Source organism: Pelobates fuscus, chromosome 3, assembly GCF_036172605.1.
Source record: "Pelobates fuscus isolate aPelFus1 chromosome 3, aPelFus1.pri, whole genome shotgun sequence".
NCBI classification, from domain to species: domain Eukaryota; kingdom Metazoa; phylum Chordata; class Amphibia; order Anura; family Pelobatidae; genus Pelobates; species Pelobates fuscus.
In genome coordinates, this window is record NC_086319.1 from 382,795,335 (window position 1) to 382,815,115 (window position 19,781).

Consider the following 19,781-nt stretch of genomic DNA (forward strand, 5'->3'; position numbering starts at 1 on the left):
GAAAAAGAGAGCTCCCCAACAACATCGGGGGAGGCACCCTTGAGCGCAATTACCATTCTTATCCTGTGAGGGCATTTCATTAAGAGCAAAGTTGCTCACCAAACTGTATTACACTATATATATTTTTTTGTTCCTTATTTTTAGATATTACAGCCATATCCCAAATGTTTCAGTTTTTTCTGTATACCAGGAGGAGCATCTTCCTGCTAGTAAGAAGGTTAGGAGAGGGGTGGACCAGTGAGTGTTAGGGAACAGTCCCCAGAAAGCTTAGAGCGAGCGCATCATTAGATGTAATGGCGAAGCAAGGCGGTCAGCCCCGGGCGGCGCTTATTTGGGGGCGGCAAGTTCCAGACAGAAAAATAATTCCTCTTGAGTGAGACCTGGCAGTGAGTCTGCTCTGCTTGCCAGGTCTCCTCCATGCGGTGCTCAGTATGAAGGGAAGAGGCGGGGCAGGAGGGAAATGAAATGAGGTCACTGCCTGTGCCTCCTGTCCTGGGAGAGAGAAGATGGAGAGCTGCCTGGCAGGTACACCAGGTATGCCTCCCCTCCCTCCCCTGCACAGCCACCACTCCCTCCCTTCTTACTCAGCCCCCCACCCTTCACAGACCCTCTCCCTCCCTGCTTAGTCCGTTCCTACCTTCACAGATCCCCTCTCTGCACAGCCCCCCTCCCTTCACAGACCCTCTCTCTCCCTGCTCAGACCCCCTCCCTTCACAGACCCTCTCTCTCCCTGCTCAGACCCCCTCCCTTCACAGACCCTCTTTCTCCCTGCTCAGACCCCCTTTCTTCACAGACCCTCCCCCTCCCTACACAGACCCTCTCCTTCCCTACACCTTCACAGATCCCCTCTTTCCTTCCCTGCACAGTCCCCCTCCCTTCACAGTTCCACTCTCCTTTTACAAACCCTCTCTCTTTCTGCTCAGACCTCCTCTCTTCACAGACCCTCACTCTCCCTGAACAGACCACCCTACTCTCACAGATACCTTATCTCCCTCCCTGCATAGTCCCCCCTTTAAACCTTTACAGACCCCCTCCCTACCTGAACAGGCTTCCCCCCTCACAGACCCCCTTCTCTCCCAGCACAGATCCCCCCTTTCTCCAAGCACCCTCACATCCCCTCCCCCTCCCCTGCACAGACCACCTCTCTCCATGCACCCACAGACACCCTCCCAGCATCCTCAAAGATCCTCCCCCCTTCACAGACCCCCTTTCTCTCTGCACAGACCCCCTTTCTCTCTGCACCCTCACAAGCCACCTTTCTCCCTGCACCCTCACAGTTCCCATCCCTTCCCCGCACCGCACAGTCCCCCTCCCTCCCCTGCACAGTCCCCCTCCCTCCCCCTCACAGTTCCCCTCCCTTCCCCGCACAGTCCCCCTCCCTCCCCTGCACAGTCCCCCTCCCTTCCCCGCACAGTCCCCCTCCCTCCCCTGTACAGTCCCCCTCCCTCCCTTGCACAGCCCCCCTCTCTCCATGCACTCACAGAAGCCCTCTTCAGTAAGTGCCAATACAACTGTTAGTTTCACCAATAATTCTACATTGCCACTTTATTGTTGAAACTGACAATTGTATTGGAACTTTTTCACTGAAAAATCTTTTGTGATGGAAAAGATTTTGTATTTGGGTGGAGATAGGGGCGGCAAGCTCAGGGACATCCCCGGGCGGCAAAAGCTCTAGCTACGCCACTTATTGGACGCATTTGCGCCATTCTCAGGGTGTTGTCTGCATAGTATGCCCTTAGTTGGACAGCCTGCATGATTGGCGGGCAGACTGGCATGTATTCACGCCAGGCTAACCTTCCAATTATTTCTGGGAAGGTCCAACCCTTTGGGCATTGCTGTTTATGTGGCAGTGGCCCACCATTTTACCCCACCAACATGCTGCTTCACAGGATGCCGCTGTTAGAGGGTATGGATTTGGTTGAGAGATGGAATTGAGATATTAGTGATATTATGTGTTTTCTTATAGCTATATCCTGTGAGTTTCCCTCCAGCACCACCTCCACCAGATACATGATGCTTAGGAGGTATGACTGTTTTAGTGTTTTCTGTCGATAAGATTCTGTAATTAGGCCCATCACCAGCATCAGGCCCAATGGGCTCTTAATCTGGCCCTGGATAAATCTAAGCAGACCCAGCCTTTATATGTACTTCACGCTTTTACAACTGCTATGGCATTTTACAATTTAATAAATTTTATACTATTTTACTCCTTTATTAAATCTTGTGCTATTTGATAATTTAATAAATCATCACTTAATAAATAATAAATACTGACCTGTCTCACCCTCCAATAAATCCTGTGCTATTCCACAAATCATCCTATAATAAACCCTGTACTATTCCACTCTTTTTAATAAATACTGACCTATTTCATCCTTCAATAAATCCTGTGCTTTCCCTCCCCTAATAAATTATATGCTATCCCCCCCCCCCCCCCCGTGTCCTACATCCCAATCCTATGTTACTTTTCAGTCTGAGAATTATATCCCATCCGCCACCTCGATAATTGTGCATTTTTCCTTCTTTGATCAACTTTATGCAGTTATTCTTGTAGGTTAATATACTTCGTAGTAAGTATGGCCGGTACGTAGTCTTCAAAGGATGATTTACCAGACTATAAACAGGCAGAGTATTATGGGGGTTGAAGTTCGGTGACAAGGGGGGGCTACATTTTGCCCACACCTACTCTATGCTATTCCCTAACATTGTATCCTGTTTCCCCATGGTAATAGCCAATATCATACTTTTACCCTTTAAACCATGCACTGTTTCCCATTGGATCTATGTTATTTTTTTGTTCCCATTTAGCAGATGACCGCATATTATATGAGAGACCCTGCAGAAAATGAGAGGAGAGTCACAAGGATATTGAATGTAATAAAGAAGAGGTGTGCAGGCAGCCTGGTTTCTCCCAGCTGAGAGAGGAGGTGGAGGGAGGATAAAGGGCCCAGTAGTTTAACTCAGTATTAGGCGATGCAGAGAGCAGCATGGGACGTGTCACTGATTGCCGCACATGTCAACACACACACTGCTCCCCCCGGAGTCCAGGCAAACAACAAGCACAGGATGGGTGAGCTGGGGACAGATAGGGCTTGGTTCATAACAGGTTAAAAACAGGTTGAGTCATGGATCACCCATTAGGTAAGATCACATCGTCACATGGTTAATTTGTTTGCAATGTCCCCTGCTTGTCGATTTGTGGATGTTTAATGCAAGCTAATGTTAGCTATAATCTTTTATTGGGGCGGGGGGAAGGAATTGTTTGGTTTTTTTAAAAAAATATATATTTTTTTTATTTAAAAGAGTTTATTCAATAGCAGTGAAATGTGTTAAACATAAAACCAAATCAAAATGTAGTGAATTAAAAAATAGGAATAGGTTTTGTAATGCTTTTGAAGGTGGTATATTCATTCTATGCATGAATGGCTTCTTATCTCATTGCCCTGGAGACAGGAGAATAGTCGGATAAACTCGTAATGCGACTACAGGAGATGAAGTCATCATCCCTGTTTGGTAGTCAGATGACTGGCAGAGGTGAAGAGCAGGAAAGTTTGAGTTGGGAGAAAACTAGAAGTTAAGTGCTCACCTGTTGCAAAGTTTTCAAAGAGCTGCTTTCTTTCCTGCAGCTCCTGCTGAGGTCCACGGTCATAAGTGCCCATCACCTTGCCCAGCTCCACCAGGTCCTGCTCCCTGCGTGTCTCCTGCTGGATGTCCCTTTGCATCTGGGCGCCTGCCAGCTGACGCTCCTTGCCAGCAGGTAGTCCTACCTCCACTGATAATGTCCTCCTTCGCACTTCCACAAACTCAGACTGTCCCACAGGCGAGCTGATGCCCCTTTCCTGGCGCAGAATATTCTCCCTTTCCATGGTCAGTCGAATTTCCCTTTCAATGGGGGTCTCGGCCGGGGGAATCTCCCCCACTTCTACAAATTCCCTGTCTTTCATTGCTGCTGTCTTGCAGCTCAGTTCCTTCTCAGTTGCTTTCTCTTCTTGAGTTTCTCCCTGCCCAGCAGTGTCTACCTTCTCCTCTCTCCCGGTAAGAGACGGACACTCCTTCTCCCAGCATGCTGCTGGGCGGTCTGTCCCATTTGTCCCCTCCCAGCCAGGGACAGAAGCTGGATCAGGTGTCACCTCCCTTTCTGCTTTCTCACCTGAAGTACTCACCTGTCCACCTGCTCCAAACTCACCTGCTATGTCTACCTTTACTTCTATGTTTGTTTTCTGTGCACCTGTAAATTCCTCAACAGCACCCTGAGTGCTTGCAAATGACAGCTCATGTGTCTGGTCACCTGAGGAGCTTATGTCTTCTATTACAGCTGAGTTGTCACCTGTCGGCTGTATAACTGTACCTGTCACTTGCACATCTGCATGGGTTTCTGTATCTATCCTTTCTCCTGTTACAGGTATACTTGTAACTGTCTCTTCTTCTGCCAACTGTATATGCTTTCCTATCACATGTCCGTCTGCAGCTGTACCCTGTGCTGTCACCTTTTCACCTGTCTCCTCGGCTGTCACCTGTATGTCAGCACCTATCATTCCCGCTGTCACTTGGGCTTCTGAGCAAACGTCTTCACTTGTCCCATGTTCACCTGGAACTCTAGCCTCTTCTGCCTCATTTACCTCTGCTTCTTTCATCTGTGCCCCTGTTTCCTTTACACAGGTACCAGGTACATCCTCAGGGGTTCCTATAGTCTGGCCATCTTTCCCTTCTCCTGTGTCTCCTGTCAGCTGTGCGTCGCTACCTCCCCTTCTAACATTCTGATCCAGGCATTCCCTTTTGTCTCCTGTTGCCGTCTCTAATATATCTGTAGTTATTTGTTGCTCTGTATGCTCACCGTTTGCTTCTGTTGGTGATAATTCTGTACGTTCTCCCTCGTTCTCTATGTCACAGGATCCGCCATGTCCACCAGGCTCCCCCATCGCTTGACCATTTTCTTTTGACTTCTCCCCTTCTTCTGAGGCACGTTTTACAGCCTCGGTCTCTCCCTCACTTGTTTCTACACTCCTTGCCCCATCTCCCCCTACGTCTGGTCCCTCTCCACGTATCTTCACCTGCTCTGGTTCACGGTCAAATGTACCTGTCTCCTGCGTGTCTGTTGCATGTTCCTCTCTACTTATCCCCTCCTGCTTCTCTAACTTTGCCTTCTCCTGTTCTTTAATAGCAATTTGCTCACCATGGCCTGTTTCGTGTTCCTCGCCTGTTGCCCCATCCTGATCTGGTCCAGTAGCCCACTCACTATTCTGGTCACTTGCCCCATCCTGACCCTGAGTTCTTGCCTCAACCTGGATTACTTCCTGATTGTTGCCACTTGTGTCAGCCCCAATTGTTTCCTGATTATTGCTGGTTCCTTCCTCCTGTTCTATTGTCTGATTCTCACTATTTGCCTCCAGTCCTGCTATCTGCTCCTTATTATTATCCCCCTCCTCTCCTTTTACTTGTTCATTTCTAATGACTACAGGTTCCTCTACACTAGTTTCCTTCTGTGTTGGTAAGATATGTTCTGCTGCCCCCTGGTGTTCACTGTCTGCAGTGCAGTTGCTGGAGAGCTTCAGACTAGAATCTTCACTGAATACTTGGGGACCTTGCATGTTATGGGAGGATTCAGTGTCAGCCTGATTCACGACAACTGGACCATCAGTGACCGAAGGACAGACGTCTAAGTGTTGCTTTTCCGATGCCATGAGACGTTATGGGATACCTGTTGATGCACACATAGAAAAGATAAAATGTAGATAAGGATGGTAGTTGCTAACATTGCAATGCTTATATGTGATAAAGCTGATTTTACGAAGTGACAAAACATTTAGCAAACAATAGGTGAATGACATAAAATACATTTTAGAGAACTAACAATGGGAATGGCAAATTGTACGTCAAAGTATTTGAGCTGGAAAAATATCTGAGTTGTATAAAGTTTTTTACTATTTTGATTTACAATAAACCACCACTCTCCCAAATTTGTAAAAGATTTTTTTTTTTTTAAATCCATGTAGCACAAAAAAGTAAGATATATAAATACAGACAATACTATTGAATAGTGAAATCCCTTTATTCACATCCTGACATAATCCGTCCTAAAATGTACTTGTCACCACATTGTGCACAAATAGCGGGGTGTCAGTGAATTAGGGAGAAAAACGCAACATACATCTCCCGTTCTGCCCTAGTTTGATGGGAGTTGTGGTGTTTTTATCTATTCAACTCCAATATCATTATGGGAAGAGGAACAAAATGTAAATGGTGGCAGCTGAGATCTGGGAGTATAATCTAACTAATCTGCTGATATTAGATTTCCTGATACTGTGCAGTGTCTGCCAAACAGGGTCTTACAGGGAACCAATGATGTCACACAGAAAGCAGGACGCGGTGGGTCCACGTCATGTCACACGTCTCCTCATCAGAGCTAAATATCCACTCATCACAGTGGCAAATGCCATTGAGGGGTACCGCAGACATCATAATAAACTGTATAGGATAATGTTCTGTAGAGGCCAAAGAGTGCATGAGTACAACCGGTTTATAATCATGGGAGATGAGCACAGGAGGGCAGCGGAGGGAACTGCATTTATACTTCCCTCAATGGCATTGCGCACCTGGTAAACACTTCAATAATTATACTTGGATGAAGGAATAAGGAACCAACAAGCGAATAATTGAAACATGCTGTAGAACTTATATATACATAGCGCAGCCTGTCTGAGAACCGACGGGCTTACACCACCAGGCAGCAGCTACTATGTGAAATTGTCATTTATTCATCCCTCTCCTGTTCGTTACAAACCAAGAGAGGAGGGTCGTGGCGCTGTGATAATTTCCTTAGTGGATGGAAAAGTACTGTTTTTGAAACGGCTGCTATTTACCAACTGAAACATGAGATAATTATAGTTGAAAAATCACTAAGTATTTGTTGAGGTAGAATTTCTCAGTTACTACACATTGTTTGTTTTTGCTGCATGGGGCCTAAATTTTCTTTTTTATGTAAGGCTTGCCCTTGTTAGTACTAGAATATTCTTTAATTCTACGTTTGTTTAGTATTGATTGTTAAGAGAGTAAGCTTTGTGAAACCAGTTTCCATTTTCCGGATAGTGCCACCATCATTCCTTCCGCTGTAACTCTGGAACTTACATTCTGCAGCAACACACCATGTCCTATCCCTGCACTTTATCTGCCTCTCTAATTATTGAGTTGTGTGTCAGTTTTTCTAAAAATGTGTACGATTACCACAAATGCGGCTCTAGAGCTCCCTCTGCTGGCATCTCTTGTTGTTGTCAATACGTGTCAGGGACTTTTAGGCCAATGACCTTGACCAAAGTCAACAAGTGCTCATTGAGTCCTGTCCAAAAATGCTACATGAATACACCTTATGCAACAGGCTCTTGTATTAACCCTTTTCTCTAGAATCCTAAAAAAGACACCATTTTAGCCTATGTCAGAACTGCAGCATTTTATTCCAATGTATCAAGTGCAGAAGATAAATTGGAATAGAATGTTTGCAATAGAGCTGCATACAGTATGGGTAGTAATGTTGTACAACAACTGGAGGCTGTACTATGGGTGCTGCAAGGAGTGTGCGCGGACAGTGGAAATTGCATGAACTTCAGTGACAGATGTCTGGCCAAAAGCCCGTAGCTATGTTCATAGCCCCCAAGTGTCCTATTTAATAGGAACAATCCCTTTTTGGGCCCAAATATATCTGTCCCTCTTTTCTATCAGAGTGTCCCTCTTTTCTAGGAACTGCATATTGTTGGTGCGTCTGAATGTATAACATAGCTCCACAGCAATAAATGTGTTTAGAAATCAGTCTGTGTAAAATAAAATGCATTGTTCTTGTTCTGATTTACATTTTAGTTACATAAATAGTTATTGGGAAGTCACCTAAAACTTCTCAGAACAGGCCCACCACCTTGGGCACAACCCCACTTACACCACTAGAATTAAAGTGTCTTTGTACATTTGAAATGTTGGAGGTAGAGTTTTTGTCTCTGTGTGGATGTTTATGTCAGTGTGTCAGTCTGTGAGTGTATGTATCCATGTTTGACCAGACATATGAATCTGTGTGGGTGTATGTCTGAATCTGGGTGTGTGTGTAGTGCACTATGGGTGCCACGCAGAGTGACGACTCCATGCACTATGAGCATTGCGTGCAGAGTGGAAGCTGCATGCAGTATGGGTATTATAATAGTGCATGCACTATGCATGCTGTGTGGAGGCTGGGTACACTATTGGCATTGCACATAGTTTGGAGGCTGTATGCATTGTGGAGGTGCATGTCCCATGGAATTACAACTCCCATGATGCTTTGTGTCTCTTTGCATGCCTTTAGAATGACAAGGCATCATGGAAGTTGTAGTTTTAAAACATCTGGGCATCTACATATATTTTGGGTACCCTTGGTGTAGATGCTGCATGCAGTATAGGTTCTGTGCTGAGTGTGGAGGATGCATGTACTATAGGCACTGTGCAGAGTCAAAAATCAGAGTAAAGCATGCATGCATTTAGTTTTACAAATGTATGCGATTCTGTGTACAGCATGCCTGTGTCTGTGGACAGAATGTATGTCTGTGTATAGAATTCCTGTGAACGTGTATCTGTGGACAGAATGTATGTCTGTGTATAGAATTCCTGTAAATGTGTATCTGTGGACAGAATTTATGTCTGTGTATAGAATTCCTGTAAATGTGTATCTGTGGATAGAATCCCTGATTGTTTTTGCGTGTCTGTGTATGTGTATAAAATCCCTGTATGTGTAGAGAATTCCAGCTACATATAGTACACAGATATCACACAATATGCAATAAAACAGACACACGCACAGAACACTGAATTCTGTATGCCGTCCTACACTCAGGAATGCAGTACACATACATACTTATGGAGGAATTCCATACACTGATATCCTGCATACAGGAATTCTTTACACATAAATCAGGACTTTTGTACAGATACATGTTCATAAAACGTCTGTGCACAAACAAAGGATTATTCACTAAAGTGAAAATGGTCAGGAATTCTACATACATTTCACATTTAATTTAAAATATTGAGACTGGAAACACTGGAACTGTAAGATAAACTTCCAGTCGGGCTTTTTTGTCTTTAAATATTTAAATTTGTTTTAAAATTCCCTCTCTAGTGACTAGCCCTGCAAAACATGCTGAATATGGCACCCAGACACAGCATTCACTCAGCAATACAGATACATGCTCTGTATACATGTTAAAGCATTCCAATTACATCGCAATTCTGTATATTAGAATTCTGGACCTGCTCCGCATACAAACTAACAGAAGGCTACAAAAATATGCAGCGTGGCATGTACCAGAAAAAAAAAGAATAATAATTAAAAATAAATTCTATATATATATATACACGGTGTGTATGTGTGTATGTATATGAATTATACATATTTAGCAACACCTTCATAGCTGTATACATACAGGAGAATACTATGTGCTTCTACACAGACCTGGAGAGATTATTTCAATATACAGCAGAAAGTCAAATCAAACACAAATACAACCATAAGAAAACTCTATATGATCATACATACACATGTAGAGAGCTCCAAGTCTTGTACGCAGAGTCAAACACCTTAAATATAGGAACTGCACTATGAAAAGTCAGAGTCACCTTGTGTGAACAGAGGAATAAAGTACTTATTAACTACCAACCACTGAGCTAATATATAGACATACCCATATGTAATACACTAATACACACATACAACTGAATAACCAAGATCGAACACACACACACACACATAGGACAGAATAGCCAACATCTAATACATGAACACACACACATAGGACTAAATAGCCAACATCTAATACACTAACACACATGCATACTACTGAATAAACAACATCTAATACACTAACACACACACACACAACTGAATAACCAACATCTAATACACTAACACACACACACAACTGAATAACCAACATCTAATACACTAACACACACAGCTGAATAACCAACATCTAATACACTAACACACACACACAACTGAATAACCAACATCTAATACCCTAACACACACACAACTGAATAAACAACATATAAAACACTAACACACACGCATACAACTGAATAAACAACATCTAATACACTAACACACACACACACACACAACTGAATAACCAACATCTAATACACTAACACACACAGCTGAATAACCAACATCTAATAAACTAACACACACACACACAACTGAATAACCAACATCTAATTCACTAACACACACGCATACAACTGAATAACCAACATCTAATACACTAACACACACACACAACTGAATAACCAACATCTAATACCCTAACACACACACAACTGAATAAACAACATATAAAACACTAACACACACGCATACAACTGAATAAACAACATCTAATACACTAACACACACAGCTGAATAACCAACATCTAATAAACTAACACACACACACACAACTGAATAACCAACATCTAATTCACTAACACACACGCATACAACTGAATAAACAACATCTAATACACTAACACACACACATAGGACCAAATAACCAGCATTTAATACACGAACCATTTCTAGTCCTTCATACATCCTATTAAAAGTGAGTACTGTAATTTAGGATCAAGCCTAATTGTATCAATGGCCGGTTTCCTTACAAACAAAATAGACCATAAGCAATGGTGCTTAGATGCTGACACTATATTTTCCACTAGCTCTTCGCCACAAACCCTCCCCCCTGTCGATATACAAAGTGGTTTTAATAAATTAACTAAGATCTTTAAACAGCAAATTAAGACTAGCTGGGAAATTTCTACCCTTGAGACATATATATCTAAAAAGATTATCCCCAGGGGTCTTAGGGTCTTGGTTCCACCCTCCAGAAATATCGATATTGAAGGGTTCACACAAGAATGGGAGAATGCAGCAGCAAACTGCTCCTCCACCTTCATGTCGATAGTGTGCAAATATGAGACTATACATCTTTCAGATATTCAAAAGAACTTAGATACAGAGATCGAAAATATCCAAAAGTTTAAAGACGATCCCCAATTCCAAAATCTGGAAGTGAAATTAAAGAGTAACCTGGATAGGTTTTCCTATCAAATTAAAATTAAAAAACACCATAAATTTAGAAGAGACACCACGGATTTTGAGACAGGGAGAGTGTACCGTCAGACTAAAAGGAGAATAAGAATTGACTCTGATCACTTTAGCACTTCAGAATATGAATCCACTGATAATGAGGGTGAACCTTTAGTGACAAACCCAATACAAACCGAACCTAAAAGCATTTTAAGGAAAGGTGTCGATTTTTTAGGGCTACGCCAGGCAGACGAACTACAACGTCCCAGAACAAGACAAGCATTGAGAGGCAGGGGTCAGAGAAGGTCACGACGTTAAATAGTCAAGATCTAAGGATAATTAATCTATCCTCAACTGTGCTGTCCACAACACAACTTACAACACTCTCTAAAGGTCTATCCTTTGTACCCACGCCTCCTTTTAACAAATTCCTCTGGACTAAGGACTTGCACTTGTTCGCCCGCAAGCTAGCCCTACACAAATACCACATGCATAAGAAAGCACAAAAAGCATCTAGTTTGGGGTTAACAGTTAGAGACATGGACTGCCTGGAGACCCTTGTGGAACTCCTTGACTGTAATAATCCCCGTGTCACTAACATCCCAACTACAAACCTTGCACCAAAAAGCCGCTTTACACCACACCTGAAAGACTACAAGAATATTGTGGTTTTTCTGGAAATGGTCTGTAAGGAAATCGACAAAGTAGAACCAGGGACTATAAAGTATCCAATGGCAATCTCACTAAAACAGAAAAATTAGCACTAGAAGAATTGAAAGTGAATGATCAATTAGTGATCAAACCTTCAGATAAAGGCGGCAATGTGGTCCTTATGGATCATCTTAATTACATCCAGATGGTACAGAATTTACTAAATGATAAAGAAACCTATCGAGTACTCAAACATGACCCTACCATGCAATTCTTCACTGAAATAAAAGCTATGTTGAGTCAGGCTCTATCTGATAACTTGATCACCAAAAATGAATTTGACTTTATGCTGGTAAGACAGCCTATACTCTCCACCTTTTATAGTCTACCGAAAGTTCATAAGTCTCTTGACCAACCATCAGGTAGACCGATTGTATCAGGATGTGGAAACCTGACCCAGAACTTGAGCATTTTTCTGGATAAGATCCTGTCACCTATTGTCTCCAAGTTACCATCGTATATAAGAGATACGAAACAAATGCTCAATTTCTTGAAGGACATTTCCACACCAGATCAGGCATCACTATGTAGTTTAGATGTGGAGTCCCTTTATAGTTCTATACCCCACACACAGGGAATTAATAACATCAAGACTATACTGGAACAAGAATTACAGTCCCCAACTGCATATATGGAATTTGTCTCCAACGTTCTTAGAACTGTCCTCACTAAAAACATCTTTCTCTTTAATGGCACTTTATACCAGCAAATTAGGGGGACTGCGATGGGGACTTCGTGTGCCCCATCCTACGCAAACCTGTATCTGGGTACTTGGGAAAAATATATCAGATCAGCCCCCCATTTGAGTCACTATATGGGGATGATTTTTTGTTGGAAACGGTACATAGATGATGTACTGATCATCTGGACCGGCAATGAAAAAGATTTTGAGTCTTTTGTAAACCTTCTCAATATAAATGATCTGAATCTAAGATTCACTAATGAGATGGGTGGCAAAAAACTTTTTGGATATATCAATAACCATCCAGCCGGGAGGAGGTGTCTCTACAACCCTCTTCAAGAAAAAAACGGCTACGAATAGCCTTTTGAATTGGCAGAGTCACCACCCTCACTCCTTAAAAGCTGGCATACCAATAGGACAGTATCTGAGATTAAGACGCAACTGTTCTTCCCTAGAGGATTTTAAAATAAAAGCATGGGAACTCAGACGCGCCTTTAAGGATAAGGGCTACCCCAATAGGGTCTTACGGAGAGCCTACACCAGAGCTATCAGTATTGAGCGCAAATGTCTCCTCACTGATGATACAACAAAGAAACAAGATGAGAAATTAATTTGGTGTATTGCCACCTTTGATGCAGGTTGGGACTTTATGATGGGAACCCTTAAACGCTACTGGCCGATCTTGACATCGGACCCAGATGTCAAACAAGTAGTCACTACATTCCCCTCCGTGACCGCACGGAGAGGTAAGAACCTGCGGGACACTTTGGTACACAGTCATCTAGCCCCCCTCAAAAGAGGAGGCAAAGATTATTTACCAAAGGGAACATATAAGTGTGGACACTGTAGTGCATGCGAGTTCATAGACCAAAAAACGAAGGAATTCACTGACAGTGAGAATAGGGAATCCTTCCCGATACGCTCCTTCTTTAACTGTAGGACAGAGGGCGTAATATACCTACTCACCTGTTCATGCGGCCAAAAATATGTTGGCAAAACCTTCAGACCTTTTAAACTACGAATAAGAGAACACGTTAACTCGGTCAGGAGACCTCTAGAGACTCCGATCTCGCGCCATCTCAAAATTCATCATCAAAATTCTGCGGATAAATTGAAATTCATAGGGATTGAATATATCCCACAAACCATACGGAGGGGAGATTGGGACAAAAAATTGAGACAACGTGAATCGTATTGGATTTACAAACTTAAAACCTTATCTCCTGCAGGCCTAAATGAGGGCTTCTCCTTCTCAGCCTTTCTTTAAAAAAAAGTGCCTTAATTTAATTTTTCTACACTCACTTAGGATGTTAACAAATTAGAGGGACGTCCTTACTAGTCCTACAATTTGAATACATCACACTGTAAATACACTACTTTTTGCATTTATATGTATATATTTATCTTATGTTCTGTAATGTCCGTTCGCAAGTTTTTACCTCTAATCAGGTACTATGCGACTTATACGACATTATTAGAATTCTATGTAGGGGCTGCATGTTCTTGTGTCCTTCAGACCAACCGGCACCATGAGTATACCTAGTACTACTGATGCCCATGTCTTTTAATGACATTAGGGCACTATAGATTAACCTTAGGTTTCTGTATGCCATTAATGTGAACCAGTTTCCCCTTCTTTTACTTTTTCTTTTACATATGGGCCGCATGCTCTCATATCCCTTGAATTAATTGGTACCATAAGTACATCCATTAATACTGATGAATATGTCCCCTCATGACATCGGGGCTCATGTCCTTTAACGGCACTGGGGCAAGATACATTCATTATAGGCATACGTGGTCCTGCTTCTTTAGTCATATATGGACCAATCGGCACCATAAGTACCTATTAATACTGATGATTTATGTCCCCTAATGACATTGGGGCTGTATACAGTAACCATAGGTTTCTTTATCTTCTCCTCTTTTTTTCCACTACTATGGACTAAGTCCTGCTTTTTTGTTATGCAGGATTTTTACATCCATCATAATAATGAGTACCACAAGCGGACCCATTAATATTGATGACTATGTCCCTTTATGACACAGGGACATCACACATTAATTCATGGGTCTTTGCCTGCAACTTCAGGGGACCGTGACGTTCCCGTCCTCTCTCATGGGGGCGGATACCATTCCGCAATTGTGTGTGGACGTGCCTCTCCGCCCACGTCAGCTAACGCTACTAGTGACGTGACTGGCCAGGGGCGTGGTTAGAGACACGCTCGCACACACTCCCCACCTCGGACGCCGCCTCCCGGTCCGCGTCATATGACGCGACCAGTGGGGAGGCGGCGCCCAGCGAGTGTCGGATGACGCACGAGCACACGTGACCGCACACAGCCGGCACCAACTAACATGATTTGTAAAGGTATTTAAACGGCTACAAGGGCTATCACAAGCTCATTGCTCCTGACGACGGCGTGCTGTAACGGCGAAACGCGCGTCGAGCTAGCCTCCTTATTTATTTATTTATTTTGCACTTTATAGGTAGCACTTATGATTTTCGTTTAATTTAACTTAAGTTATTTAGACAGGCAGGGACTTGGACCCTGGTAGGCATGAGTGGATTATCCACTGTGCTGAGGTATTTAGGGACAGTCTACCTACTACAGGAGTCTCTGCTTTGGGCTCAGTAACCTTGGGGTTTAGTAGGGATTTTCTTATAAGGCTGTCTTTCCTCTAGCCCTTTTTCCAAGTCCTCTCTATCACTCTGTATTAAATTACCGTGAGACTTTCTATCCGTATGGGGGATTCTCTCTAATTAGGACCAAGATCAGCCTGTCTCCTTGTTTAGTGGACAGCTGTCTTAGTACAACTCCCCTAGGATTGGTCTAGTACTTCCCCTGCCTATCTATTTTATTTACTTGTGTTTCCCTTAGGATTATTAAAAGGTAGGGACCTCCCTTCCCTTATTACTCTCCATTTGGGCTTCCTTTGGCCCTTCCTCTTTCCCTTTGTTCTCACTATTATCTGAGGGTTATTCCCTTTGTTGGGAGAGTAATTCAGAAGGCACCCTGGCACTGATTCATTGGCCACCTTACCTGACCTCTGAATCAGAGCCATTATTACCTTATTTCTGTTGAACACACAAACACAACTGAATAACAAACATCTCTCACACACACACACACACACAACTGAATATCCAACATTTAATACACTAACATAAACACATAAAACTGAATAACAAACATCTATAAAAAAAAAACATATCACACACACAACTGAATAACCAACATTTAATACACTAACACACACACACACACATACAACTGAGAATAACCAACATCTAATACACTAACATAAACACATACAACTGAATAACAAACATCTATAACAAACAAACATCTCTCACACACACACAAAAGTGAATAACCAACATCTAATACACTAACACACACACACACACATACAACTGAATAAACAACATCTAATACACTAACATAAACACATACAACTGAATAACAAACAAACATCACACACACACAAAACTGAATAACCAACATCTAATACACTAACATATAGACACATTGGACCAAATAGCCAACATCTAATACACTAACACACACACAACTGAATAACCAACATCTAATACACTAACATACACGCATACTGTCATGATCTGATCTGCTCTGTTCTGATGTCTGGACTTGGCTTCTGGTATCCAGTACTCTTTTTGCTATTCTTGCTTAGTTTTCCTTGGTTTTTTGGTTTTCTATTCTATGTCTGGTTTTCTTCATGCTGGGATTTCTGGGTTCATTCCTATAGTTCGTCCCTGGATTTCCCAGTCTCCAGGTTTCCTTTTAAATGTTTGTTTTATGTTGCCACACCCGTTTGTTTTCCATCATTCCTTTCTGTTTCAGAGTCCTGCAGGCAGCTGCTCAAAGCTTCTGCCCTTTCTTGCAGGTAAGATATGTCTACTTAGGATGTTTCAGCATACATTAGGCAGTGTAGGACCTGCCAGATATGGGGTACATTGGCGTTGTTGGCAGGCTTATGCAATGTATGATCATATAGTGTGACTAAATCCCCATGATTTCCATATGTAGTACTTAGTTATTTCTCCTCTTGTTTTGCCTATGTTATCTTGTTTTGTTTTAGTTTGTATACCCAGTCCATGTATAGTCCTGTCCAGTCATGCCCATGTTATGTTCATGTCTTCCTCATGTCTTTTGTATATGTTCTGGGTTTAGCTTACTATACTTCTCTGGTTCTGGGTTCTATTAGTTCTGTCTTGTTTTCATGTTTGGTGCCTATCTCTAGTCTTGCCTTGTTTCTAGTACTGGATACAATCTTGCTCCCACTTAACATCAGGCATATTGGGTCCCGGTCCACGCGCCGCCTGGACACTGTGTCTGGGTTCCGGGCACCGGACTACCACCCTGACACATACAACTGAATAAACAACATCTAATACACTAACATACACACACATAGGACCAAATAACCAGCATTTAATACACAAACACACAAACACAACTGAATAACAAACATCTCACACACACAACTGAATAACCATCATTTAATACACTAACACACACGCATACGACTGAATAACCAACATCTAATACACTAACATAAACACATACAACTGAATAACCAACATCTAATATACTAACATAAACACATATAACTGAATAACAAACAAACATCTCACACACACACAAAACTGAATAACCAACATTTAATACACACATACACACATACAACTGAATAAACAACATCTAATACACTAACACACATACATACAACTGAATAAACAACATTTAATACACTAACACACACACACAACTGAATAACCAAACTCTAATACACTAACACACACGCATACAACTGAATAAACAACATCTTATACACTAACATACACACTAATAGGACCAAATAACCAGCATTTAATACACGAACACACACACAACTGAATAAAAAACATTTCACACACACACAACTGAATAACCAACATTCAATACACTAACACACACACACATACAGCTGAATAACCAACATCTAATACACTAACATAAACACATACAACTGAATAACAAGCATCTATAACAAACATCTCACACACACAACTGAATAACCAACATTTAATACACTAACACACACACACACAACTGAATAACCAACATCTAATACTTTAACACACACACATACAACTAAATAAACAACATCTGATACTCTAACACACACACATAGGACCAAAACGCCAACATTTAATACACTAACACACTGTCAGGGTACCTGTAGTCTCTGTCTCAGAGGAGGTGAGAGACTTAGACGTTTATCCTCCCAGAGGGGTTGTTTCCTCCATTCCTCGCGGTCCTCTCGGCCATTTACAAGCCGACCGCGAGGGATCCACTTCCTTATATGACGCGACGCTCAGTAGTCGACGTCATGACGCCAACCCGGGTCGACCTGTCAGTCAAGTCCCGAGCACTAATCAGGACTCGTCGGGGGCGTGATTACCCTCTAGAATCAAGGTATAAAGTAAGGCTTTCGGCATCTGCTCATTGCCCTGTCGTGGTTCTAGCCTGTCTAGTCACTCAGCGCTCTTGTATTCTAGTTGTCTCTTTGGTTCTGACCCGGCTTGTTTGTACTACCCTGTTTATCTCTGTTACCCTTTGACTCGGCTTGTCCCTCGCTTACCTGTCCTCTCGTTCCCTTGACCTCGGCTTGTCTCTGACTATTCTCTACTTACTCCTTACGTTAAGTCCGGCCATTCTAAGGTCCGGTATACGTACCTACCACCTGTTTGTACTCTGCGTGTTGGATCCCTGTCCCGATCCTGACATTACGACAGGGCCAATGGATCCTGCAGGTACAAACACTCAGGTTGGTCCTTCTGACTCTAGGTTCGACGCCATGGATCACAGAATGGACCAGATGGCTCTAGCACTACAGGCGTTACTATCTCGCTCTAGTAATCAACCAGAGGAGATGCGTAATACTTCTATCTCTCCGGTGAGTTCAGGTCTAGAGGTAGCCACTGTAGGTGCTTCTTCCCGTATCACTCCACCTGTACATTATGCTGGTTCTCCAGAGAAGTGTCGTGGTTTCTTAAACCAAATAGGTATCCATTTCGAATTACAACCCCGCTCCTATCCTACAGATAGGTCGAAGGTTGGATTTATTATCACATTACTTGTCGAGAAAGCTTTGAGATGGGCCAATCCATTGTGGGAAAATGATAATCCGTTAGTATACAATTATAATGCCTTTGTAGCTGCTTTCAGAAGAACTTTTGACCCTCCAGGTAGAAAGGTCAATGCAGCTAGATTACTGTTGCGCCTTAGACAAGAAGACCGAACACTTGTGGATTATGCACTAGAGTTCAGGTCCTTGGCGGCAGAAGTTAAGTGGAATGAACAGGCTTATATACCGTATATACTCGAGTATAAGCCGACCCGAATATAAGCCGAGGCCCCTAATTTTACCCCCAAAAATTGGGAAAACGTATTGACTCGAGTATAAGACTAGGGTGGGAAATGAAGCAGCTACTGGTAAATTTCTAAATAAAATTAGATCCTAAAAAAAATATATTAACTGAATATTTATTTACAGCGTGTGTATATAATGAATGCAGTGTGTGTGTATGCAGTGTGTATGAGTGCAGTGTGTATATAATGAATGGAGTGCAGTGTGTGTATAATGAATGCAGTGCAGTGTGTGTATGAGTGCAGTGTGTGTATGAGTGCAGTGTGTGTATATGAGTGCAGTGTGTGTATATGAGTGCAGTGTGTGTATATGAGTGCAGTGTTTGTATATGAGTGCAGTGTGTGTGTATATGAGTGCAGTGTGTGTGTGTATGAATGCAGTGTGTGTATGAATGCAGTGTGTATATAATGAATGCAGTGCAGTGTGTGTATGAGTGCAGTGTGTATGCAGTGTGTGTATATGAGTGCAGTGTATAGGAGTGTGTATAATGAATGCAGTGCAGTGTGTGTATATGAGTGCAGTGTGTATATAATGAATGATGAATGCAGTGTGTATGTGTGAGTGCAGTGTGTGTGTATGAGTGCAGTGTGTGTATAATGAATGCAGTGCAGTGTGTGTATGAGTGCAGTGTGTATGAATGCAGTGTGTATATAATGAATGCAGTGCAGTGTGTGTATGAATGCAGTGTGTGTATGTGTGAGTGCAGTGTGTGTGTGTGTGTGTGCGTGTGTGTGTGCAGAGCATTGGTGGGGGTTGGGCATTTTATTAATTATTATTTAATTATTATCTTAATATTTTTTTTTGTTATTTTTTTTTAGGTAATTATAGGTAATTATTATTTATTTAGGTAATTATTTATTTATTTTATTATTA

At 42.3% G+C, this 19,781-nt stretch overlaps 1 protein-coding gene across 2 annotated transcripts in view; it reads right to left on the minus strand.

Annotated features, from left to right (window-relative positions):
* Window positions 1–19,781, minus strand: part of MISP3 (MISP family member 3) — a 47,347-nt gene that overhangs the window by 13,657 nt on the left and 13,909 nt on the right. The window contains exons 1-2 of one of the 2 annotated variants that reach the window (XM_063449607.1): window positions 9,551–9,636; window positions 3,587–5,698 (exon numbers count right to left, since the gene is read on the minus strand). In XM_063449607.1, the coding sequence (XP_063305677.1) occupies window positions 3,587–5,681 (2,095 nt within the window). In that variant the 5' untranslated portion in view covers window positions 5,682–5,698; window positions 9,551–9,636. Of the gene's footprint in view, window positions 1–3,586; window positions 5,699–9,550; window positions 9,637–19,781 lie in introns of those variants that run through there. The other variant, XM_063449606.1, reaches the window with a different exon arrangement.